This window comes from Drosophila persimilis, unplaced genomic scaffold, assembly GCF_003286085.1.
Source record: "Drosophila persimilis strain 14011-0111.01,24,50 unplaced genomic scaffold, DperRS2 tig00000191-arrow-pilon, whole genome shotgun sequence".
Classification (NCBI taxonomy): domain Eukaryota; kingdom Metazoa; phylum Arthropoda; class Insecta; order Diptera; family Drosophilidae; genus Drosophila; species Drosophila persimilis.
In genome coordinates this window covers 11930889-11954070 of record NW_020825298.1, presented here as the reverse complement: position 1 = coordinate 11954070, position 23182 = coordinate 11930889, and the positions used below count along the sequence as shown (strand labels likewise).

General features: G+C 52.7%; 8 protein-coding genes across 12 annotated transcripts; 5 read left to right on the top strand and 3 right to left on the bottom strand.

Annotated features, from left to right (window-relative positions):
• The first annotated feature begins 126 nt into the window (after positions 1–126).
• Positions 127–1881, top strand: LOC6589592 (protein Notchless). Its single transcript, XM_002014529.2, has 4 exons — positions 127–1135; positions 1196–1546; positions 1603–1729; positions 1799–1881. The coding sequence occupies exons 1-4, from the start codon at positions 157–159 to the stop codon at positions 1809–1811; spliced, it is 1470 nt and encodes a 489-aa protein (XP_002014565.2). The 5' UTR covers positions 127–156; the 3' UTR covers positions 1812–1881.
• On the bottom strand, positions 1760–4002 carry LOC6589593 (pseudouridine-metabolizing bifunctional protein C1861.05). Its single transcript, XM_002014530.2, has one exon. The coding sequence runs from the start codon at positions 3985–3987 to the stop codon at positions 1894–1896; it is 2094 nt and encodes a 697-aa protein (XP_002014566.1). The 5' UTR covers positions 3988–4002; the 3' UTR covers positions 1760–1893.
• Positions 4003–4232: 230 nt separating this feature from the next.
• Positions 4233–5010, top strand: LOC6588975. The gene is made up of 3 exons (XM_002014531.2): positions 4233–4317; positions 4384–4676; positions 4735–5010. Exons 1-3 carry the CDS (start codon positions 4248–4250, stop codon positions 4903–4905), a joined length of 534 nt encoding a protein of 177 aa, XP_002014567.1. The 5' UTR covers positions 4233–4247; the 3' UTR covers positions 4906–5010.
• Positions 5011–5452: 442 nt separating this feature from the next.
• LOC6588976 (pollen-specific leucine-rich repeat extensin-like protein 1) lies at positions 5453–8085 on the top strand. 2 transcript variants are annotated; one of them, XM_002014532.2, is made up of 2 exons: positions 5453–5550; positions 5624–8085. In XM_002014532.2, exon 2 carries the CDS (start codon positions 5642–5644, stop codon positions 7931–7933), a length of 2292 nt encoding a protein of 763 aa, XP_002014568.1. In that variant the 5' UTR covers positions 5453–5550; positions 5624–5641; the 3' UTR covers positions 7934–8085. The 2 variants fall into 2 exon arrangements, with proteins under 2 accessions (XP_002014568.1, XP_026844324.1); XM_026988523.1 differs by having other exon boundaries at positions 5621–8085.
• On the bottom strand, positions 8027–8729 carry LOC6588977 (translocator protein). The gene is made up of 2 exons (XM_002014533.2): positions 8370–8729; positions 8027–8308 (listed from the first exon to the last, which is right to left on the bottom strand). Exons 1-2 carry the CDS (start codon positions 8712–8714, stop codon positions 8096–8098), a joined length of 558 nt encoding a protein of 185 aa, XP_002014569.1. The 5' UTR covers positions 8715–8729; the 3' UTR covers positions 8027–8095.
• Positions 8730–9557: 828 nt separating this feature from the next.
• Positions 9558–14709, top strand: LOC6588978 (intraflagellar transport protein 140 homolog). The gene is made up of 6 exons (XM_026988517.1): positions 9558–9801; positions 9856–10454; positions 10508–10668; positions 10729–12896; positions 12959–14069; positions 14135–14709. Exons 1-6 carry the CDS (start codon positions 9655–9657, stop codon positions 14461–14463), a joined length of 4515 nt encoding a protein of 1504 aa, XP_026844318.1. The 5' UTR covers positions 9558–9654; the 3' UTR covers positions 14464–14709.
• Positions 14710–14830: 121 nt separating this feature from the next.
• LOC6588979 (DNA-binding protein D-ETS-6) lies at positions 14831–21425 on the top strand. Of its 3 annotated transcripts, none has more exons than XM_026988525.1 (3): positions 14831–14873; positions 20087–20327; positions 20384–21425. In XM_026988525.1, exons 1-3 carry the CDS (start codon positions 14843–14845, stop codon positions 20910–20912), a joined length of 801 nt encoding a protein of 266 aa, XP_026844326.1. In that variant the 5' UTR covers positions 14831–14842; the 3' UTR covers positions 20913–21425. The 3 variants fall into 3 exon arrangements, with proteins under 3 accessions (XP_026844326.1, XP_002014571.1, XP_026844325.1); XM_002014535.2 differs by lacking the exon at positions 14831–14873 and adding an exon at positions 16177–17437; XM_026988524.1 differs by lacking the exon at positions 14831–14873 and adding an exon at positions 19121–19410.
• LOC6588980 (neuronal acetylcholine receptor subunit alpha-2) lies at positions 21304–23047 on the bottom strand. 2 transcript variants are annotated; one of them, XM_002014536.2, is made up of 4 exons: positions 22900–23047; positions 22616–22827; positions 21918–22548; positions 21304–21853 (listed from the first exon to the last, which is right to left on the bottom strand). In XM_002014536.2, the coding sequence occupies exons 1-4, from the start codon at positions 23000–23002 to the stop codon at positions 21465–21467; spliced, it is 1335 nt and encodes a 444-aa protein (XP_002014572.1). In that variant the 5' UTR covers positions 23003–23047; the 3' UTR covers positions 21304–21464. The 2 variants fall into 2 exon arrangements, with proteins under 2 accessions (XP_002014572.1, XP_026844327.1); XM_026988526.1 differs by having other exon boundaries at positions 22616–22830; positions 22900–23046.
• Positions 23048–23182: the final 135 nt, after the last annotated feature.

Sequence of the window (23182 nt, the reverse complement as noted above, 5' to 3'; positions counted from 1 at the left end):
AGATGGACTGATACATTTTTCCAATGCAGAGGGGCTGCACTTGCCGATGAATCGATAGTTTTAGTATTTTTTGCAGTATTTTTCCACGTTTTTACGTTTTTCCACACTAGGCCGCGGCACGTGTTGTATTGTTGTTATTCGTAATTTACGCGGAAAATGTTTGCCAAAAAACCAAAAATGGGCGTGGAAACGGACGCGGTAGTGGAGGCCACTCCACAGACGATACAGGCACGCCTGATATCCGACACAGGAGAGGAGGCAGGGCCGCCCATAGACCTGCCAGCGGGCATAACCACGCAACAATTGGGTCTCATCTGCAATGCGCTGCTGAAGAACGAGGAGGCTACACCCTATCTGTTCTTTGTGGGCGAGGATGAGATCAAGAAGAGCCTCGAGGACACACTTGACCTGGGCTCAGTGGACACAGAGAACGTGATCGACATTGTCTACCAGCCACAGGCCGTGTTCAAGGTTCGTCCAGTCACCAGATGCACCAGCTCCATGCCCGGACATGCCGAGGCGGTGGTCTCCCTCAACTTCAGTCCCAATGGGGCCCATCTGGCCAGCGGCAGTGGTGACACCACAGTCCGCCTGTGGGATCTGACTACAGAGACGCCGCATTTCACCTGCACGGGCCACAAGCAGTGGGTTCTGTGCGTGGCCTGGGCGCCGGATGGCAAGCGACTGGCCAGTGCCTGCAAGGCGGGCAAAGTCATCATCTGGGACCCGGAGACGGGCCAGCAGGTTGGACGCACGCTCACAGGCCACAAGAAGCACATCAATTGCCTAAGCTGGGAGCCATTCCATCAGAATCCCGAATGCCGGAAGCTCGCATCAGCCAGCAGCGACGGCGACTGTCGCATCTGGGATGTGAAACTGGGCTCCTGTCTGCTTAACATTGCAGGACACACGAATGCCGTGACTGCCGTCCGCTGGGGAGGGGCTGGCCTCATCTACACCTCGTCCAAGGATCGCACCATCAAGATGTGGCGCGCTGCCGACGGCATCTTGTGCCGCACATTCACCGGCCATGCCCATTGGGTGAACAACATTGCCCTGAGCACAGACTACGTGCTGCGCACGGGACCCTTCCACCCGGTCAAGGATCGCACCAAGTCCTACCTGAGCATGACCCGTAAGGATATCCTTTTTGATTGGTTTCTGCTTCAGTTTTTATGACATTTTTCATTTACAGCTGAAGAGCTCCAGGCCTCGGCCCTGCAACGCTACCAGGCTGTGTGTCCCGATGAAGTGGAGTCCCTGGTGTCCTGCTCGGATGACAACACCCTCTATCTGTGGCGCAACAACACAAACAAGTGCGTGGAGCGCATGACTGGCCACCAGAATGTGGTCAATGATGTAAAGTACTCGCCGGATGTGAAGCTGATTGCCTCCGCCTCCTTCGACAAGTCGGTGCGCCTGTGGCGTGCTTCAGATGGCCAGTATATGGCCACATTCCGCGGTCATGTGCAGGCCGTCTACACGATTGCCTGGTCAGCGGACTCCCGTCTGATTTGCTCCGGCAGCAGAGATTCCACACTGAAGGGTAGGCCATCCCTTGGAGTGGCTTTGGATTTGGAATTAACCTTTTATTTATTTTAGTTTGGAGCGTGCAATCGAAAAAGCTGGCGCAGGAGCTGCCTGGACATGCTGACGAGGTATTCGGCGTGGACTGGGCACCCGATGGCTCTCGCGTGGCATCTGGCGGCAAGGACAAGGTGATCAAACTGTAAGTCTGAGAATCAAACCAATTTGAGGATTATAAACATTAACAATTCTTTTTAATTGTATCTTGCAGATGGGCCTATTAGCCTCATCGTCTGTTATACACTTTAAGAAACTATTTGGGGAAAATAAAGCTAAGGTCCTGAGTAAAAGCTATGTAAACGCTCTCTAAATGCTTTGCTGCTGCAGCGTCTTCAGAGTCTGCTTGTAGCGATCCTCGAAGGCAACCGCATTGCTAAAGTACGTCGCTGGCACTGCCGACTCGGATTGAAGGGCTCGTTCGGCCGCCACAAAGCCAGCGGCGACGCACTCGTCCAGGATGCGTCCCTGCAGCAGGGCAGTAATGAAGCCGGCACAGAAGCTGTCCCCAGCTCCTGACACATTCACAATGTTGGGCACTATGGGTGCGGCATAGAAACGGGTGGTGTGTGGTGGCACCTCAGACGTCGTAGCATCGAGCAGGCAGCTCGCATCGTTGGCGGCGTCCGCACGAAAGCTGAGCAGCACGCCATGATCCCCCAAAGTGGCAATGATGCAGTTGAAACACGATTCAATCTTTTTCAGGAGGTCCTTGGTCTGCTGGAGCAGCTGGACACGCTCCACCTTGGTGTTGGGCTGCCAGTCGACCGTTTGTCCAGTGATTGCCTCCACAATGGTCTTCAGCTCCTGGAGATTGGGCTTGATCAGGCGAATGTGCTGCGTGAGGTCAGGTGGGAGGTGGAAGGGCTTGCCGGCAATGAACATGTCGGTGGGCTCAAAGAACACCGGCAACTGGTAGCGTTGCGCCTGCTGCAGGGTGCACTCCATTGCTTGCTCCGAAATGTTGCTGTCCATGATGACCAGCGGGGCGTCGCGGAAGAGATGCCGGTGCGCCCGAAGTGTTTCTGGCGTGATGGAGCACTGGTGGATCTCCATGTTGCCCAGAATCAGTTTGCAGTCGCCAAACTTGTCGAAGATCAGGGAGCAGAGGGAGGTGGCCTGGCTCTCGTCCTGGATCATGCTCCGCTGCAGGGCCTTGGGCATCAGTTGGAGCAGAGTCTCGCCCATCTGGTCCTTTCCCACGGCAGATATCAGATTCACATCGCCGTAGAGCTTGTATATGCCCTCGGCTATGTTGCGTCCGACGCCTCCAGCCGCCTGCTTGGCCACCGCTGAGTAGGTGGCTCCATCCAGTTGCATATCCCGCTTCTGATCGTCCACCGTGAAGGAGAGGTCCAGGATGGAGGCGCCCACAACGAGGGGTTTTTTTGGGCTTTCTCCATTGTCCTCACTCTGCCTCGTGGCTGGAGCCCCGGCCAAAGCTGCAGCAATCTGGGCCGCCACCTTGGCGTTGTTCTTGATCAGAGCGATGTTCGCCTGGAGACTGCTGCCCTGGGTGATGTTTGCTATGGCCGAAAGCAGGAAGGGCGTTACCTCCTTGCCTGTCACGCCCTGGGCCAAGGCCTGAACGCCAGCTGCCTTGATAGCAGCCTCCATCTTGGCCTTGTCAGCCGCAAATTCCTCGGGAATGGGCACTCCGATGAGCACCCCCGACTGGAGTTTGAGCTCCCGCCAGGAGCGGAGCAGATCAGCGGCCTCCTGCGGTGTGGACAGATTGTAGGCAGCCTTGCAGCCACTGTCGCGGGTGTAAAAGTCCGGAAAGACGCCGCCTGGACTGTCGAAGCTGGCCACACACACGCCTTGTGTCTCCAGGTACTCGAGGGTGCGCGGAATGTCCAGTATAGACTTGACACCGCTGCAGACCACGGCCACAGGAGTGCGCCCCAGTTCGGTCAAGTCCGCTGAGACATCCATAGAGACGTGACCCTCACGATGAACGCCGCCAATGCCGCCGGTGGCAAACACCTTGATGCCCACGCGATGAGCGACAATCATCGTGGCGGCTACAGTTGTGCCGCCGCTTTGTCCTCTAGCCACGACGTAGGGCAGGTCGCGGCGAGAGCACTTGATCACCTCATTCCGCGGCTTCTTGGCCAGTGACGTCAGCTCCTCCCCGGTCAGGCCCACCTTGATGCAGCCATCAATGATGCCGATCGTGGCGGGAATAGCGCCGTGTTGGCGCACCTGTTCCTCCACCTGCAGAGCCGTTGTAACATTCTCTGGCATCGGCATTCCATGTGTTATGATCGTCGACTCCAAAGCCACGACTGGCTGGTCATGTCGCAGGGCATACTTTATCTCTGGATGCAGCTCGATGTGCTGGTAGTGTTTAGTACGAATGAATTTGGCGGCAGCGGGCAGGAGATATCTTCGAAACAACATGTCAAAACAAAATAAATAAAATTCACCTGCCTACTGAAAACAATAAACCGGCACGTGGTGTGACCATGTGGTATACCGTTCTTGTTGCTTTCTGGTATTTTCTGCTCAAAAATACTTTTTCTAGAGTGGATTTTTCTTATTCGAACCTCCGGTCACACTAATTTGTGTTTGCGCGAAAATTTGCTTAGAAAAAGAAAAAATTGCTGGATTCTTTAATTGTTAAAGAACTTAAACTGGAATCTCATTAAAAATCTGTTAAAATGAATTTCTACCAGAGTGCTTACGATCTAAAGTTCTTTAACTTTACCGCTGAACAGATATCGTCAGAACGTAAGTGCCACTTTTTGATGCCAGTTGTGTTTGGTGTCTCAGGACTTTCCTTACCCTCCAAAACAGGCGAGCACTTGGTGCATAACCTCATTAGCAAGGCTATTGAAAACGCCATTCAGAAGATTGAAACGCCGGCCACCTCGGCACTGCTAGGCGCGCAGAAGGATGCAGTGATCAGTCGCGTGGAGGCCGCTACCAAAAAGAACATGCAATCCCTCCGATTGCTGGACAAGAAATACTTTCACATTCCGTCGCATGTGCTGCAGGTAGAGGACTTTCACCTGGAGCACCAACCCACCCCTCTTGAAGAGGAGAAAAAGAACAACGAGCTGGAGCATCTGAAGTTGCGCTTTCGCCAGGTGAGCGTCTGATCATTCCTACTATTCGAATGTCTTAGGCAATCCCATATGATTTCAGAACCTGATCACGCTGGCCAAGGTAGAGGCAGAGGGGAACCACTATGCTTCTGTGGCTAAAATCGCCCAGGAGGAAACGGATATTCACAAACAGGTATACAAAGATTGTAAATGCATAAAACTGTCCATGATGGCCGAAGTCGCCACTCTCGTTGCCACCATGTCTGACTGAAATGCCACTGAAATTTGATATAATTCCCTACTATTACACACCCGAAATTGTATGAGTTGTGAATACTAATAGATGAATACAAGAATCGTCATCATGAGCCTTTAATTTGTGTAGACTTCAATTTCCTCACCATTGCGCGCTGCATGCGACTGACAGATTGTGCCTACGTCAGTGAGAAAGAGAGTGTGCTTGCTCCAAGTGACAGAAGTTCGCCGTCTATTTTCGACCGGCACTCGGGGAGTGTCCCATCCCGAAGCATCCCATCTATCCCATCCCATCCCATGCACAGTTCAACAGCCGCTTTGGCAGCCTCACGCCGAGTATTTCCCGCATAAACTAAAACATCGGCCACAGGCCACAGTGTGTGTGGAGGAAATGGTGAAGCTATTTATACATTTTGGGGGTACATTTTTCTTGTTTTCCTCTTGCAAAAAACAAATATGCAAAAAAAAAGAAAAGAAAAGACCAGACTGCTGCGAATCTTGCGCAGATATTAATAAAAGCAGCGCTGCCGCTGCTACTGGCGCTGTTGCTGCTTCTGCTGCTGCGTTCGTTTCGGTTGGCTCTTCTGGCTGCCTGGCTGCTGCATTCGTGATTTTGCCCGTGGAGTTGCACATCGTCTCTGTATTTTTGGTCCTATCTGAGGTATGTTCTTCGCCATTTTATGTAATATATATATCCCAAAATGTGAAACCCGTTTGCCTCTCTCATCCAGCAGGAGTATACCTAAATCGCCATGAATGTGGAGAAACTGAAGCGCCTGCAGGCCCAGGTGCGCATAGGTGGAAAGGGCACGCCCCGGCGTAAGAAGAAGGTCATGCACCAGACAGCGGCCACCGATGACAAGAAGCTGCAGAGCTCGCTGAAGAAGCTCTCGGTGAGCACCATACCTGGCATCGAGGAGGTCAACATCATCAAGGACGACCTGACCGTGATTCACTTCAATAATCCCAAGGCCCAGGCTTCCCTCTCGGCCAACACTTTCGCTGTAACGGGCCATGGCGAGAACAGGAAGGTTGTGGAGATGCTGCCAGACATTCTCCCGCAACTTGGCCAGGAGACGGTCGTCCAATTGCGTATGTATGCCAATGCCATGTCGAATAATGCCAAGCCAGAGGCAGCTGCAGCTGCAGGAGAAAAACCCAGCACCGCTGAAGAGGATGATGATGTGCCCATGCTCGTTGAAGACTTTGACGAAGTGGCCAAGGTTGAAGCTACCAAGCAGGAGGAGCAGGCGAAGAAACCAGCACTAGAGAACAAACCAAAGGACAAAGAGGAGGCCAAGCAACAGCAGCAGCCCAAGAAAGAGGATCGCAAGAAGCAGGATCAGAAGCAACAGAAACCAGCGGAGGCTCCCAAAGCCAAAGAAAAACAAGACAACAAGAAGACACCAACGAAGGCCCAGCCACAGGATAAAGATGTAAAGAAGAAGGAGCCACCGGCTAACAAAGAGAAACCCAACAAGAACAAAGCGGAAGCTAAGCCTCAGACAGCAGCTGCTCCTTCGAAGGATACATCTCAGCCTGTAGAGGTCTCAGCTCCAAAACAGGAGCCCCCGAAGCCAATAGTGGAACAGAAAATTGATCAACCAAAGCCAACTGAACCAAAGATTGAGCAGCCCAAGCAGACGGAGCAAAAGGTGGAGCGAACGGAGCAAAAAGTTGAAGCCAAACCGGCCACCGCGCCACCACCAAAGCCGACTCCAACAGAGGCTCCTGCCAAGGCACAGACACCACCCGCTGTCCAAACTTTGGCCCAGATTGTAGCCGTCGAGCCGCCAAAGCAAGTGGACCCTGCAGTCGAAGCAGCCGCCGCCCCAAAGGTCGAGGAAAACAAAGAGCCGCAGAAGAGCGAGCTTGCTCCTGCTCCATTGCAGCTGGCAGTGGCAGTTCCTGTGCCAGTCAAAGTGGAACCGACTATAGCTCCGCCTGTTACAACTGCCGACATCGACAAGAAGCCAGAGGCTAAGCAGGCCAGTCCTCAGAAGAGTGCACCGGAGAAACCCAAGACCCCAGAAACTGCACCAAAGGGTACCCCCGAAAAGCAAAAGCAGGCCAGTCCACCAAAGAGTGCACCGGAGAAGCCCAAACAGGCCACACCGCCACAGGTGCAAAAGACGCCGCCGCCAGCGAAACAAGTGACCCCTCTCGCAGAAGCAAAGTCTGCATCGGATGTGGTCAAAGCAGCCGAGCCATCAGCAGCTGCACAACCAGCAGCCGCCATTGCACAGCCGATAGCAGCTCCAGAGAAGAAACTAGAGCAATCAAAGAATACTCCAAAGGCAGCCTCACCCAAGCAAAAGACACCGCCACCAGCCAAACAGGTGTCACCACCCGATGAGCAGAAGGTATCTGCTTTAAACAAACCAGATGTGGCATCTCCTGCACCACAAACTGCGGTGGCTGCCCCGCCGTCAGCTGCTCCTGCAGTAGCTCCTCCGTCACCAGAGGCGCCGTCGCCGATGGTTCCAGCTACTCCGCCATCGACCCCTTCGTCAGCTCCACCATCGGCATTAGCAGTTACTCCCCCTTCGCCGGCAACAGTCACGCCCCCATCGCCGGCTGCAGTTACTCCGCCACAGAAGCAGCAGGCAGCAGCAGCAGCACCAGCCAATGGGAAGAAGCAGGAAGCGGCCCCAAAGCCAAAACAGCAAGCAGCCAAGCCTGGCCAGCCACAGGTCCAAGGTCAGAAACAGGCAACAGGAAACAAACCACAACAGCAGCAGCAGCAGCAACAAAAACAGGCAGCTCCCAAGCCCACGGTAGCACCCAAACCAGCACAGACCCCCGGGAAGCCTGTGGCCCCGAAGACTGCCAGTCCGCCCAGCCAACAGCAGCAGCAGCAGGGCAAAGGTAACAAGGCGTCGCCTCCCAAGCAAACAGCTCAGCAACAGAAACCAACGAATGCCCCCTCCGCGAAGGCAACGCCCTCTCCAAAGGCAGCCGCATCACCGAAAACTGCCACCCCGAAGGCCGGAACCCCGCCCGCTCCGACTGCAGCTGCTCCCGCACCAGGAGGCTCCAATTAGTGCAACATTTTCACTTTTTTTTCAATCGGCTAACTTGCATTTTGAATTTACCGCACCGCGCATTTTTCGGACACGATTAGAACAGTTATCAGCTATCGATATTTCATTTATTTTTGTGCAATTACATTTTCAATAAAAACAATTGCAGCCTCCGCCCCACGCCTAGTTCGGCTTGGCATGACTGGTCGAGGGCTTCTCCTCCTCCGCCGCCTGCTTCTGCGGATTGAGCTTCCACATGGCGTAGTTCAGAGCCGTGGCGAACCCCAGCCAGGCCACATAGGGGACAAAGAGCAATCCGGCGACTTTGTTGACACGGTAGAAGAGAACACCGCAAGCGCTGGCAGTCGTCGTCAGAGCGATGATATCAATAAGCCCCTGAAGCATGAAATGGATTAGCGATAAAAGAGCTTCAAATGATAATTATGATGGCACTTACGCCCTTGATGTTGTGCTGGCCAAAGAAGATCGGCGTCCAGGCCCAGTTCAGGGCTAACTGGGTGCCATAGGCAATCAGGGGCAGACGTGCCTCTTCGCCTCCAAATCCGCCGCCGTCGCGCCACACCAGGTAGGAGCCGTAGCCCATGCCAGCGTACAGCGATGTCCACATAGGGGCAAACACCCAGTTGGGCGGCTTAAACGACGGAAACTTCAGGTTTGCATACCAATTGGTGAGATTCCTCCGGGTCAGCTGACCGTTGACAATGCCGCCCAGATTGGGCAGGATGACGGCTCCAGCGATTCTCAGAATCTTTCCAGCGCACGCTTCTTGATTATCGGCCATATCCAAAGAGTTTTCAAAATGCGAATGATACGCAGTAGCAGTACCAAAGGCGCTTGAAGTTGTTTGCCGGTGATTTCATGTAAACATACATATATATGAATATTGTACACTCCGCGATGCTTGAATAGGACACATTAAAAATATGCATACATACATATATACAGATTCGATTTTATTGGCTCTGATAGCGAGGAAAAATTCTGTAAAATCAATCGAAGTGTCCTAAATCTAAGAAAAATATGTGTTGTGGTAAGTAAAAGTAAAGAAATTGTGTCTAGACCGATTACATAAAAAACCAGTCAAACTGTGTTAAAAGCGGTCTTTTGAAGAGTAGAAATTCGTGTTAGGGATTTTATATTTAGTCGTATTCAAGTGTCGCGGAGTGTACGTGCGTATATACATGGAACTATTTAAAGCTGTCTGTATGGGTAAGTACACATTGCATTAGTGTGCTTTTGGCTGCGTAGTCTGAGTCAGCGAATAATAAATATTAGGTGGGGCCCGCTTATTCTCTCGCTCTTTTTTTGATGACGGAATGAATTGCAGGAGCTTTTTGTGACACTGAGGCAGCTTTGCTGTACTGCCTTACCTTACTTTAAATCTAACCTCGGCTGAGTTGTTGCATACGTTGAAGTGGGAGAGCAGATAAGGCCACTCTCTTTGCCATTACATCTGGAATGCAAGTGCAACAACCTGTCGCGCCAATTGAGTATCTGTCTTACCTTTTATTTAATATAACTTTGGCTGAGCAGTCATATGCCTCTAAGGGGGATTGAATTAGCAAACAAATTCCTACGTGATGAAATGCAACTACACAAGTACACTCTGTGCTTTCCAGGGTTGGCAAAAAACAGTTAGCAGCCATGGTAACCGTTGCCAGTGGCGCTTCTTTTCGTTTTGTTGTGGGTTTGTCTGCCGCATTTGAGAGGAAAATTCCGAGATGACGCTGTACTTTGACACTAAAATTGAGTTTTTGGACTCGGATGCAGTGAGTACCATCAGCAGCTGGCATCCCAATGAGCCCCTCTTCGCAGTGGCCTCCTTCAGCCCGGATCGGGGCGGTTCCGTCACCATATTTGCAGATACCGTAAGTTCTTTCACGCTTGCATTATTTATTATCTCATTTGAGACTTTTTTTCAGGGTGAACCGCAAAGAGATGTAACCTATCCAGTGCATGCCACCTCGCAGGCCACCGCCTTGTGCTGGCACCCGGAGAAGGCGCTGCTGGCCAGTGGATGGGAGCACGGAGACATACACGTTTGGTTTGCCGGTCATCGGGAATTTGCCAGCGTCAATGCACCCCACAAAGCGGCAATTGTGTTGCTGCAATTCAGCGAGCAGGGAGGCCGCATGGTCACGGCGGATGCAATGGGTCTGGTCACCGGCTGGCGCTGCGATGGACAGTATCAGTTTCTGACCATGTTCTCGCACGATCTGCGAGAGGTGCTGCTGTTGGTCTGCTTCCGACGCACCGTCGAGAGCGAGGTGCGTGAGGAGATGGCAAATCTGGCTAAGGCGGCGGTGGCTGGCGATGAGAACGCCTTGGACACGCTCACCAACTGGCGGCCACGAACCGCTGCCCGTGGCCTCACTCATTCCGGAGTTCGGGACAATCATTGCTTCTATGCATGCACACAAGGAGGCGTGGTCTACTACATCAACCAGGGCGGGGCCTGCATCGAGGTGATGAAGTGCGGCTCTCTGCCGCCCATAGTCCAGATGCTCTGGCATCCCAAAAAGTAAGAAAATGCTAAGAAACTTCATTTGTAAGCTCTTCTGTTTTCTGTTTTAGGGATGCAGTCATCTGCCTGATGGAGGACTTGACTGTGGTTCTCTTTTTGGTGGAGTCTACGGGAATTCTAACTGAACTGGATCGCGTAAAGATGAGCGGCCGTGGTGGGGGCAGGCAGGGTGGCATAGCGTGGTCGGGCAATAGCCTGGCCATCATCACAGGTGGATCATCAATATTTTCCCATTAAAATTCCCTCAAATAATATCATATTTCTTATGCAGGCGATCTTTTTGTGCGCATCTGGGACATTGAGCGGAGCGACAACTATCTCCTAAGAATGGATCTACCCAGCTCTAGCCATTTAAACTCCTCACTCTCCAGCCTGGCCAATGTCACGACGACCACCTCGTCGAACAATTTCTTCAGCCAGGACAGCACCGAAAGCAACAACATACTGCCTCGCAAACCGATCAAGTACGGCCAGCTGAGCAGTGGGGAGATCTTCACCTGCCTGGCGTACAGTGCCAGCTATCAAACCCTGTGCGCCGGCACCTCCCTGGGCAACCTTTACACCTGGAAGCGCAGTGGCACTCGCCTAGTCACCGCACCGGAGGATATCTGGCAGCTGACGAACATATCTTCGGTTCGGGGCGCCGTCAGAAGCTGCGAGTGGGGATTCAACGAGCTCTCGAAGCCCTGCATGCTGGTCAACTGTCTATCAAATGTGTTCATGCTGAAGGAGCAGCCGCTTCTGGCGTTCCATACCCGAGAGCTGTGGGCGGTGCAGCGATCGGCCAAGTCGGTGCAGCTGACGCACTGCAGCGGACGGCAGACGAGTGTCCAGTCTGAGTTTGCTGTGACGGCTCTGGCCCTGAACGAGCTCAGCCTCGTGATGAGCAACGGACGGAGTATCTCCTCGTACAGCCTCCAGAAAGTGGACATGGACATGGATGAGTTTGACGAGGTGCTGGAGGCAGTGCCTGTGGACGGTGGAGATCCTCCTGCATCCACGGCATCCCCTCCGTCACTGAGTGTGAAGCTGCTGCAGACCTTTCCCGCCGAGTGCCTGCTGCTGTGCCTCCAGAACCAGAATATCTTCTGCCTGTCTAGCAGCGACATTATGGTCTACTCCGTGGGCGGTGTGGTGCTGCACCGCATCCAGGCCAGTGACATTGAGGGAAAGATCATTGGCATGGACTTGAGTGGATGCTATCTCTCCGTCTTCACGATGAACGGGTATGTAAGGGCCTACGACGTTTCGCGGCACGATCCCAAGCTGCTTTTTCCCAGCAAGTCGGGGCACGACATCTTCGACGACTTTGGCGAGTTCATTCTGGTGAAGTGCAACAGCCAGGGCAGCCACCTGGCCATGGTCATAGCCAACAGCAGCTTCATGCCCCGCTCCGCGCTCTTCTGCTGGGACTTTGAGCGCAACAATCTCTTCGAGTTCGACCTGCAAGAAGAGACCAGTCTGCCAGTGAGGCTCTTCTGGGACACGGAGGAGCCGCGACTCCTGGCCATGGAGGTGAAATCGATGATGCAAAAGCCTCAGCCAACAGCCAAGAACTCAAACTCCCATCAGCCGCCCATGCACTTTGTCCAGTCGAAGATCATGCTGATGTTTTACTCGGATCAGAGTCAGGGATCAGGTCTCAATATGCTCGAGTCACAGCTGGTGACCGCTGGCTGCCAGCTGCTGAACCTCTGCGTGCCCAGCGTGGTCCGCTTGAAGATCAATATGGTGGAAGAGCAGCCGCTGCAGGACTTTGCAGATCTCCGTCAGTGCGATGCGGCAACCAGGAAACTAGTCCTCAACTTCAGCCTGCACGTGGCGGAGGGAAACATGGATCTGGCCTATCGCAGCATCCGCTCCATCCAGTCGAAGGTCATTTGGACGAATCTGGCCAAGATGTGCGTCCACACGAACCGCCTGGACGTGGCAAAGGTGTGCATGGGCCACCTGGAGCAGGCACGTTCCGTCCGCGCCTTGCGACAGGCCATGGAAGACGATGATCTCGAGACAGAGGCCAAAGTGGCCGTCCTGGCCATCGAACTGGGAATGATCGAGGAGGCCAAGGATCTGTACAAACGCTGCAAGCGATTCGATTTGCTCAACAAACTCCTGCAGGCCACAGGCCGCCTGGACGAGGCGCTCCAAATGGCCGAAAAGGAGGACAGGATTCACCTGAAGCACACTTACTACCAGAAGGCACAAGCGCTGCGCGAGAAAGGCGACATCAAGGGGGCCCTGGAGTACTTTGAAAAAACCCAGAACCCGTCGCAGAACATCACCCAACTGCTGATCGAGAATCCCGGGGCCATGAAGCGCTACATCCAGACCACCAGCGATCCCAAGCTACTGCGTTGGTGGGGTCAGTACATTGAGAGCTCCGGGGACATGGACGCGGCTTTGGCTGTCTATCACAAAGCAGAGGATTGGTTCTCCCAGGTGACATCGAATATATTCCGATTCCCAATGAACATATCAATGAAACCCTTAATTCTTTGTAGGTGAAGATACTCTGCTATTTGGGAAAGATCTCCAAGGCGGATGCGATTGCCAGGCAGTCGGGTGATCGGGCCGCTTGCTACCATCTGGCGCGGCACTACGAGAACGTGGGCAAGTTCCAGGAGGCCATCATGTTCTTCACGCGCGCCCAGACCTTCAGCAATGCCATTCGCATCTGCAAGGAGAACGACTTCCAAGAGGAGCTCTGGACGGTGGCCAGCTCCTCGCGGCAGCGGGACAAGGCCATTGCGGCCGCCTACTTTGAGGAGTGCGGAAATTTCAAGCACGCTGTGGAGCTCTACCATCGGGCGGGCATGCTTCACAAGGCCCTGGAGATGGCATTCGAGTCGCAGCAGCCGGAGATCCTCGAGATTATTGCCACAGAGCTCAGTCCGGACTCGGATGCGGAGCTAATCAACCGCTGTGCGGACTTCTTCTGCAGCATCGAGCAACACCAGAAGGCAGTACATCTGCTGGCCAAAACGAACCACCTGGAGCGGGCTGTTGGAATCTGCACAGAGAAGGGTGTGCCCGTGACGGAGGAGCTGGCTGAGATGCTGACCCCCGACAAGGGGGACTTTGAGGAGGCCACGCGCACCTCTATCCTCGTACAGCTTGGAGAGCTGCTGCAGCAGCAGGGCGACTACCACAGCGCCACCAAGAAGTTCACCCAGGCGGGGGATAAGATGCGGGCCATGAAGAGCCTCCTCAAGTCGGGAAACACCGACAAGATCGTGTTCTTCGCGAACATGTCCCGCCAGCGAGAGGTGTATATTATGGCGGCCAACTACCTGCAGGCCCTGGACTGGCAAGGCGATGCCTCCATCCTCAAGCACATCGTCAGCTTCTACACCAAGGGTCAGGCCTTCGATTCGCTGGCCAACTTCTATGCGATCTGCGCTTCGATGGAGATCGAGGAGTACCAGGACTATGGAAAGGCCCTGACTGCCATGCAGGAGGCTTCCAAGTGCCTGGAGAAACTGAGTCACGCCCAGCATGCCTACAACAATCTCCAGCGCACGGTGGCCGACGTCAAGCAGATCCTAGAGATCCAGCAAGCGCTTCGGGACGGCGACAACCAGGCCGTCATTGGCTCCTGCCGCAACATGCTGAGTAGGTTATTCCTTAGGAGTATCTTTCCTGACTTTGTATTTTATTGATTGATTGTCCTCTTTCAGTCAAGCCTGAGCTGCCGCCCATCCGGCACTCCCACATTCTGGCCATGCTTGTGCGTGCACTCGTTTATGCCAAGCAATATCCGGAGGCGGGACGCGCTCTCAAGGAGCTAGCCGTAAAGGACAACTCGTGGAGCTCCTCGGGTCTGCTGGACCGAGCCCTCGTACAGAAGGTGGCAAAGGAATGCGACCTGGATTTTAATTTGATCTGGAACTCGGGTCGTCAGGTGACCACAGCTACCACAGCCACCAGCATGACTACCACAACGACCACAACCAGTGACGATGATGAAGACGCCGACGACGAGGAGATAAGAGAGGAACTGCATTAGGAATCGCCCACCCCCACAACTAAATCCGGCCAAGGGTCACCCTCCAGCGAACCTACGCGTAAATGAATGCAACAATGAGCAATCCATACTATTTCGCAATATTGCTCACAGCAGCAGCTCTCCCTTCACGCCCCATTCCCTCACAAGCCACCGACCCATTAGAGGTTTTTATGAATGAAATATTCGAGATGGTCGGGTCTGCGTAGTAAAAGCTCTCCTCTACACACAACGTAGGCTTCAACGCGTCACCATAAAATAAATATAAACAATACACATTCCAACCGAGGCGACTATGGAATACCTGCTAAAGAACCTAAAAAGCTTACAAGGCCTACAATACAACACTCTCGCAGTGGAATGAATTGGATTGCTGGCAATAATGAAAATATTATTCAATCGTTTGGAAATATGTATGTATGTATGATATCGCTGCATACTCAATAGCTTTAATCATAATCGTACCAAAGAACAGATTCTTATCTTTAAAAGTGTGACTAAACCATACGTTTTCTGCGAACATTACCTTTCTCAATTTGAGAGTATTTTCAGCAAAATTGATTAGAAATGGGAACAACTGATTATAGGGGTTTTTTCAGCAAAATTGATTGGAAATATAAACTGATGTCTGAGGTCTTAAGGTCTGAGTCATAGAAAATTATGATTTGGCACTTCATAACTATCTTAGATGTCGTTAAACTTTGCTGAAACTTGGATGAAGAGCATTGTACGATAAGATTAGCATAAAGAAGTCTATCAAACTCAACTTAAAGTTCGACTAATTTTTTGATTGCGAAAATGCTTTAAATATTAGCTTAAGGGCTTCTAAAATTCTCCAATAGCCAGTTGTGCGTACGTATGGCTCTCCCATTAGATATACCCTCTCGTATACTCGTAGTACAGGGTATGAATATCAACAGCGATATGATTGTTTGTATCGCTGGCGCCAGAGAGCAAAATAGATACGGAGGGCGGGCGCCTAGAGTGAGAGGAGCAATTGAATTTGGCATGAATCACTTACGCCAAAAGCGTCCTCTTCTATGAAATCAGAAGCGATTCCCGGAATCTCGCACGGAATTCAAATAATCTGCATAATGGGACAATTGTCCACTGGCCCCCAGGCATCGGCGGTATTCTTTGCTCCACAAAATGAGGGGGTCGGTCGCCTAATCCCCGATGCCCATGAATCTACACATGAATACTACACGACCAGTCGCCCAGTAGCCGTGGCCAAAGAGAGCAATCCGTATCGCACATCGAAGCCAAATTATGAGAGATGAAGAGAGATGTTGTATCAGTATTTAGGCAATAGGCCGCGGCACGACTCATGCCAGTTTTCCCAGAAAAATGACGCGACAAACACCGAGGAGAGAGAAAGATATAGCGATCGCAAAACGATGAATGAATTTTCGTATGCCGGGCAGAGACGACCTTACCCCCTCCGTCCCTCTACGTTCGTGTGCCCCTGGGGAACTCCATCGACGTTGATTCGCTTACTCGCTTGGCGTATGACTCACGCAACGACGTCATGCTTAAGGTTGCTATTTGCTGACGATCCGACGAGCGCCCGATAAGGCGAGAGGGAGCGACGGATCGTGAGAGCAAGTGGCGCAAAAGCTCCGTGGACCCCTGGAGAATTCAGTGGGCAAACTAGTATCAGTATTCGCGCATTCGACGAACGCTGCCGATTGCTCACGGGGCACTCGGATCTTGGCCAAAGCATGCGCGAGAGAGCGAGGAAAGCTCTGTGGTGGCTGGTGGCTCGACTTCGTCATGGCTTTATCACCGGCCACTCGGCCTGATCATTAACTCGTCATACCCCAATCGGAGCGGTCGCCTCTGTGGAACTCGGTCGGCCTGTGTGGATCAAAGATCATCGATCAATCGATCGCATATCCAGCTCGATAGTCGTCGAGTAGGGGCAATAACGGTTATTACGGTTATTAAAATTTTCCAAACGGAAAAATCCGCTGTGCCAGGCTAAAGATTTCCGCGGCATTCAACGGCACGTGGAAAGTGATTCCGTTCGGCGGGCAGCAGCAGGTGAAATACCGGTGAATCATCGAACCATCACGGACTACAATCCTAAATCCGTTTCGCTGCGTCTGCGTCCAACCGGTTGGCGGGGCGACAATAAATATACATACGTGTGTGCAAATAAGTGCCGTTCCAGGAATCCCCCCATGTCTCTCGAAAGTAAAGTACAAAGCTGAGGAGACAGTGTCCCCCACATTAATGGCCCTTGTGCAGGGCCACAGCCACAGCCAAAGCCTCATACAAACCATACACGGTGCGAGGCCAGTGATTGGGCTCAGCCTTTATCCCATGCACCAGGATGTCCCACCAAAGACAGTTGGACCTTCAACCGAATCGAAACTGGAAGAGTCGTCGGAGAAGGCGACGTCAAAGGCGGGGAATGGAGGAGGAGGTTACCAGCAGAGACGATGCCGCCGGCGGCGCTACAGCAGCAGTTCGACTAGCGACTCCAATACCTCCTCGGACTCGGACTCCACAACGGACTCTGATTCGGATACATCCGGCTGCTCTAGAAGCAGTAAAAGCAGCCACGGACTGCAACCCGCCCCCGATTTGCCCGTGCCCGTGGCTGTACCATTGCCCGAGCCTCAAACATCCCCGCCTCTACCTCTACCAATCCGCAGTGAAAGCAGAGAACCATCCATCGAATCCAGTGACTCCGTCACACCCGTCGAAGTGCCCGTGGATCCGCATGCCTGGACAACCGAGGACATTGCCAGCTGGGTGAAATGGCTGACGCGCAAGTTCAAGATCGATCCGGAGCCCGACATCGGACGCTTTCCCAAGGACGGCCAGGAGCTGTGCGAACTGAGCCGAGCCGATTTCTGGGTCTGTGCTGGATCCCGTCGCGGAGGCACGCTCATGGCCAAGCATTTTGCTCTCAGCTTATACCAAGCCACGGGCCGCGAGACGAGTCCCATGCTCCACGAGAACGAGCCAAGTGAGTAACTGTATCTAATCTTGAGCCACATAAATCTGAGGCGTCCAGAGATTGAGCTTCGAGCTGCTTGGTAATTGGGTTCACGTCCTATTCCCAGTGGTGCGATTGTGAAAGTGGGGGGAGTGGGCGGGCAGGTCCATATGTGTGTGTGGGAGAATGAGAATCCTTTTGTGGTCAAGGCATCAATTGAATCCTTTTGACCTCTCCTGCTAAATGGGAACTGATTAAGATGCCGACTCGCTGATAGACGCGTTACTTATGTGCTTCATTGATTGTTTTTTTCCGCCGCCTGGACCACCCCTCTCGATGGTCTCTTACGGGTCTGATAAAGCGGAAAAGTTCTCGAAAAAGGTGGAAGCGGGGGGCGATCCCAGCATTAGGAACAAGCTTTTAATTACCTGCCGCCTCTGGCTTTTCCTCTCCAACTTTCTTTTGCAACTCCATAAACGTAAATCGCTGGGAAAATCCCCTCGCGACAGCAGCAAAGTATGCAACACTTTTCCAGTTATTAACTCTTGAAGGAAGAGGAGGAAGGGGGACCCAGGAGGAGACTTAGCAGGCGGTCGCGTCAAGTGATGAACTTAATAATAAACGATGTAAATATGATAATTTCTCGCAGGATGTGGCATCTAATAATAAAATCAAAATAATCCCACGGCAGCGACACAAAAGTCACCAAGTCATGTCACTCATGAAAGCAGCAATGTGGCACTGAGGCAGTGGCCGTGGCAGGAGGATGAATCGAAGGGGGATTCGGTGACAACAGCACTGCGGGTGGTCAGCTCCAGTCGGATGGCGGATGGCGGCTGCTTTGGGCACAGGAAAATATTCATTCGTCCGCATCCTTCCTGTGGCAGAGGAAAGCCTCCTCCTGATTTGGGTCTGGCATATGCTGCTGATCCACAAGAGCCAGGAGACAGCCAGAAGAAGAGAGACAGAGAAGGCGGCGTCGATTTAATTGATTTGTTTTTTATGCCAAACGGGATTACGCGTCGCCGTGGCGCAGATTACAGTTGAAATGTCTGAGTCCTTGCCACAATGCTTTTGTACCATTAACTTTTGGGTTTTATACCCTTTTTGCTCAAAAGCTACTATAATGCTATGCAGAAAAGGAAGAATATAGTCTGTAGTCAAAGAATATATATCATAGATCAAAAATGTCAAACGAATCATCGTTTAAAATATTAATGCTATAATGCCATGCCATCTAAATCGAATGGCTATAAGATATAGCCACCGTATATGCATTCCCACTGCAAGGGTATCAATCGCTTCGGCTCACAAACGCTACCCTTCCTCTTCTTATTCCCACTGTATGTGTGGTGTTTGTGTTTGTGTGTGTGCCCTTGGGGGTGGTGGGTGCTGGGTGGTGAGGTTGAGTGGCTGCACGTGGCCTCTGCGACTTTGTGACTGCTCTCTGCCACCGAATGCCGAAGCAGCATTTACCACCAGCTGCGCAGGTGAAAGGCAGTCGAAAGCGGAGCTGTGTGGAGCAGGAGCCGCTGCCTCGACGAAGATGCCACACGGTACGGCAGCATCAGTCAAGTGATAAGAAGCCACCCAGTCAGCGATTCAGTTGCCAAAAGGCGTTTGCCCGAAACGGTTCGCCTGTGATGTTCCCGAGAAGTGAACTCTGATAACAAAATAAAAATCCACTGCCATTTGGGTGCTCTGAAAATATATTTGTGTGGAATTGCCAGCAAATTTGCGTAGTTCCCGAGCCCGAAAGTTAATGTGAAAATTGGTGCTGCTTTCGATCCGTGAATCCCAGAATCGAACCATGAGCGTCAGCGTGGATGTGGGCGTCATGTGGCGCCTCTCGGAGGATTTCAACCGTCGCTTTGGTCTTCGCATGCAACCAGCCCCGACGGCGGCCCATCATCCGCATCATGCCGCGGCGGCGGCAGTGCACCACTACCATCATCACCACCAGCACCACCTTGATCACACACACGGCTCGATCATGTTTAACGGTGAGAATTGTTGCCAAAATTCGTTGGAATTTCCGCTGAGCAGACAGAGCCAGAGCCACAACGAGATGAATGAACGATTCCTCAATGGCGGCGGCAACCACTTGATCGTTGGTATTTCCGGTGAGCGGTGCTGTAGTGCGCCTAGAAATATGAATGGATGGTATATCTGATGATGATGATGATGATGATGTTGATGTTGTTGTCTATGTGAGGGAATTCTTGCTCTTGGACTGCTTTGCTTTGGCTTGCCTTGCTTTGCTTGGTTGGCCGTGAGTCATCCTGTCATCTGATGGCTTATGACACTTTCGTGACTTCGGAGCCGGCACTTTGAAGGGATTTCCCCTTATAGACCAGCAATGGGTATGGGAATATCCCCAAATGGCGGGTCCAGGATTTATGCCTCTTGTGGAATGAGTTTCTGTGAATCCGCGACTGGCTTATGGCATTTCATTACATTTCGTTCCGTTGTTTGGCACTCTTGCCACGTCCACAACGACATAGAGGCAGCGAAAAAGAGACATTGACCAGAAAATCTCGTTTGGCTGGGTGGGACTTCTCTCGCGAGTCTCTCTCTCTCTCTCTTTGTATGGCTCTCTTTCTCTGTCTGTCTGGCTTGGGGGCATGGGCATCTGTTGTGTATCTGTTGGCTGATTCGCGTGTTTTGTCTCTCTTTCAGATCCGTATCAACTGCTGAACGCTGCCTCGCACCGATTGGTTGCCCAGGGCTCCGGCGGGCAAATACAGCTGTGGCAATTTCTGCTGGAGCTGCTCGCTGATTCGTCGAACGTCGCTTACATCAGCTGGGAGGGCCAATCGGGGGAGTTCCGGCTCATTGACCCGGACGAGGTGGCCAAGCGATGGGGCGAGCGCAAGGCCAAGCCAAACATGAACTACGACAAGTTGAGCCGGGCCCTCAGGTGAGTCAATCCATGTGCGTATATCCATCAGGCATCCTCAAAATTATGTGTTGCAGGTACTACTACGACAAGAACATCATGACCAAGGTGCATGGCAAGCGGTACGCCTACAAGTTCGACTTCCATGGCCTGATGGCAGCCTGCCAGGCCCAGGCGCAGGGCGGCGATCCGGCCGCCAATATGCTAGGTTCCTACAATCATCATCCCGGCGGCGGAATGCCCCTGACCCGCCATCCGCCGCTGCACCACCACCACGCCCAGCATCCACATCATCATCATCCGCACTCGCATCCACACAGCCATGGACATGTCCATGCCGGACAGCCGCACTTCCTGCATCACCAAACATCGCCCGCCTCGGCGAGCTCCAGTCTGGGATTCCCGTCGCCTTCGACGGTCTCATCACAGCCCTCGCCCGGCAATGGTCCGTCCTCATCGACATCGGCGGCGGCGTTTACAGCACCATTCCACGGCGGGACAGTGGCTGAACAGGCAGGCAGAACAGGAACAGGGACAGGCACAGGGGCGGGGAATACAGCCTCGACCTATGACCAGAGCACCCCATCCACGAATGCATTTAATTGAAGATGGAGCCGGGAACTACCCCAATTTGTTTTGTGGGGTTGTAATCGGTCGACCTACTGGGCAGGGGGTGGCGTGTGAGGGGAAGATGCGCAGGGACCACCCATTGCGCAGATGGCAGTCAGTTGTCCCCGCTGCCCCGTTCCACCCCTACTCTGTTTAAAGAGCATCCCGAGTCCGGGAGCAGAGCGGACCGGACCATAAAAGGCCGTAAAAAGGTACGACACGAGTAATTTCCGCATAATTCCAGATACTTTTGGTTAATTGAGGAATTGTGATAGCCCGGAGCATCGCAGAGCAATATAAGAGGAGCGCCAATTTGTTACTTCGTCTGTTATCCCTCGCTTCTAGCTGTAAGCATAAGCATATACGTGTAATGCATCCAGCATCCCAGTAGAGGTCTCATCATTATATATTTCTAAGCTCACTAAGTTCACCTCCCACACACAAGCATAGAGATATAGTAAATACACATACAAGAAAAATACGCAAATACAGATATAGATACAGAGACGATACACAGATTTCACAGCTATCCAGGCGAGCTGGGATATCCTAGACATGGCACACAATGGCCAGAATGAGGAAGGTCAGACTGAAGGCCACAAAAGTGACACGATCCACGGCCGTGGCCAGCAGGGCCCATTCGAATTGGATGGCCCGGGACGAGGGTACCTCCGAGGGATTGATGTCCAGCGGTTCGGACGGATCGCCATCGGCGTTGTCATAGACATGCTCGTCCATCTCCTTATTCTTGTCCGTCTGCTGCTCGGCCTCGGAGCTGAAGTGCGAGAGAAACAGCCAGGAGCCGAATTTACCGTGGAGCAGCTTCTTGAGGCAGTCTGGCACGCGTCGCTTATGCTTGGCCGTCGCCAAGTAGAGCACTCCCACCTCCACAATGGTAGAGATGCCCAGCAGCAGCAGAGTGTAGCTATAAAACACAACTACGAAGGGAGGTAGCACTGAGGATTACTGCACTACTGGACATGGATGGATCGGCAGACTCACCCACAAGCGGCGTCTTGTTGGCCAGCACGGGAAGCAGTTGGGCAAAGTACATGAGGAAGGAGGATACCACAATCATGAGGAGGCCGTTGATCATGATCTTCTCGCCTCCCATGTGAGGAGGTAGCCAAAAGGCCGATAGTGCCAGTATCACAAAGCAGGCGGCAGGCGTGTAAATGATGGCCGTGTACATGTTGGAACGTCGCTGAGCCGTCAGGGTGTACTCCAGGTAGCTGTAGTAGTCCTGGGGCACGAATTTCGTGTCTCCAGAGATAATCTGCCACTCGGTGGACTGCATCAGGCCATCGTAGTCCAGCCCCTTCTCCATTTTGTTGTAATCCGCATTGATGTGGCGCACGCCCCAGGAGCCGATCTTCAGCTTGCACGTCTGCTCGTCGTGCGGCCAGTTGATCATGTTCAGGTTGCAGTAGGCCGTGTACACGGCCGGGGGCACCCACAGGAATTGGCCGTCGTGGGTGAGGATCGCCTGAGTGTCCACCAGGAAGCTGTCCTCATCGCCGGCACCATTGAATAGCGTAATCTGCGGCTTCCAGATCTCGCTGGCACGCAAATGGATCGCCGTAATGTTCTCATACTCCTGCGGCTGCCACGTGCGCCGCTCGTCCATCCAGCGCTGCAAAGGGAATCAAAGATAAATTCTGCGTTTGGTGGAACACTCCATAGGAAGTTGGGAAGCCTACGATACTCAGCCAGCAGTGGGTCGTCATCTTGCCGTTCATCTCGTCGATGTCGATGAAGTTGATGGTCAGGCTCATGTTGACGGCAGACGGCTCGCCATTGTCCAAGGGCTGGCTATGCTTGTCGTAGTTGATGAAGAGGCCCGCGTGGAGACGGTCCAGGGCGTTGACGTTGCCGTTGCCTCCGCTGCTGGCGGTTTTTGGGGCCGCGTCAGCTACTAAAGGAGTTTTGGAGTTGGTTTGGAGGCTGCTTATACAACTCGGAAACTGGAAAAACTGGCACTTACAAGTGGCGCCTGGCACGGAAACGGCAAACAGCACAAATATCCCCAGCAGTCGCAACATCCCACGACCGGAAATCAGAGTTTTTATCTTTGGGGACGTCGTCATTGTTGTTCCCAGTTAGATTTTTAAGTATTTAATGCATTCGGCTCCGAGTCTGAAATGGTACTGAGAACTGAGCATCAGCTCAAAGTTTTGCACATGGCCGTCGCTCTGATAAGTCAGAATGCGCCGAAATACAACCGAGGCTCTAGGCAGCGGAGAGCGGATAAGCGATAACGGCGGCTC

What these genes read in the sequence shown, in the direction of transcription:
- LOC6588977 (XM_002014533.2), bottom strand. Translation starts at nt 8,714, where the DNA reads ATGGCCGATAATCAAGAAGCGTGCGCTGGAAAGATTCTGAGAATCGCT. An exon ending in GCCAGCACAACATCAAGGGC is followed by an intron (nt 8,309 to 8,369) that starts GTAAGTGCCATC and finishes TTCATGCTTCAG; the next exon opens with GGGCTTATTGATATCATCGC.
- LOC6588979 (XM_002014535.2), top strand. Translation starts at nt 16,696, where the DNA reads ATGGCCCTTGTGCAGGGCCACAGCCACAGCCAAAGCCTCATACAAACC. An exon ending in GCTCCACGAGAACGAGCCAA is followed by an intron (nt 17,438 to 20,086) that starts GTGAGTAACTGT and finishes TCTCTCTTTCAG; the next exon opens with ATCCGTATCAACTGCTGAAC. An exon ending in AAGTTGAGCCGGGCCCTCAG is followed by an intron (nt 20,328 to 20,383) that starts GTGAGTCAATCC and finishes TATGTGTTGCAG; the next exon opens with GTACTACTACGACAAGAACA.
- LOC6588975 (XM_002014531.2), top strand. Translation starts at nt 4,248, where the DNA reads ATGAATTTCTACCAGAGTGCTTACGATCTAAAGTTCTTTAACTTTACC. An exon ending in TGAACAGATATCGTCAGAAC is followed by an intron (nt 4,318 to 4,383) that starts GTAAGTGCCACT and finishes CCTCCAAAACAG; the next exon opens with GCGAGCACTTGGTGCATAAC. An exon ending in TGAAGTTGCGCTTTCGCCAG is followed by an intron (nt 4,677 to 4,734) that starts GTGAGCGTCTGA and finishes ATATGATTTCAG; the next exon opens with AACCTGATCACGCTGGCCAA.
- LOC6589592 (XM_002014529.2), top strand. Translation starts at nt 157, where the DNA reads ATGTTTGCCAAAAAACCAAAAATGGGCGTGGAAACGGACGCGGTAGTG. An exon ending in GTCCTACCTGAGCATGACCC is followed by an intron (nt 1,136 to 1,195) that starts GTAAGGATATCC and finishes TTTCATTTACAG; the next exon opens with CTGAAGAGCTCCAGGCCTCG. An exon ending in CAGAGATTCCACACTGAAGG is followed by an intron (nt 1,547 to 1,602) that starts GTAGGCCATCCC and finishes TATTTATTTTAG; the next exon opens with TTTGGAGCGTGCAATCGAAA.
- LOC6588980 (XM_026988526.1), bottom strand. Translation starts at nt 23,002, where the DNA reads ATGACGACGTCCCCAAAGATAAAAACTCTGATTTCCGGTCGTGGGATG. An exon ending in TTCCGTGCCAGGCGCCACTT is followed by an intron (nt 22,831 to 22,899) that starts GTAAGTGCCAGT and finishes AAACTCCTTTAG; the next exon opens with TAGCTGACGCGGCCCCAAAA. An exon ending in CCCACTGCTGGCTGAGTATC is followed by an intron (nt 22,549 to 22,615) that starts GTAGGCTTCCCA and finishes TTCCCTTTGCAG; the next exon opens with CGCTGGATGGACGAGCGGCG.
- LOC6588978 (XM_026988517.1), top strand. Translation starts at nt 9,655, where the DNA reads ATGACGCTGTACTTTGACACTAAAATTGAGTTTTTGGACTCGGATGCA. An exon ending in ATGCTCTGGCATCCCAAAAA is followed by an intron (nt 10,455 to 10,507) that starts GTAAGAAAATGC and finishes TTTCTGTTTTAG; the next exon opens with GGATGCAGTCATCTGCCTGA. An exon ending in CAGAGGATTGGTTCTCCCAG is followed by an intron (nt 12,897 to 12,958) that starts GTGACATCGAAT and finishes AATTCTTTGTAG; the next exon opens with GTGAAGATACTCTGCTATTT.
- LOC6589593 (XM_002014530.2), bottom strand. Translation starts at nt 3,987, where the DNA reads ATGTTGTTTCGAAGATATCTCCTGCCCGCTGCCGCCAAATTCATTCGT.
- LOC6588976 (XM_002014532.2), top strand. Translation starts at nt 5,642, where the DNA reads ATGAATGTGGAGAAACTGAAGCGCCTGCAGGCCCAGGTGCGCATAGGT.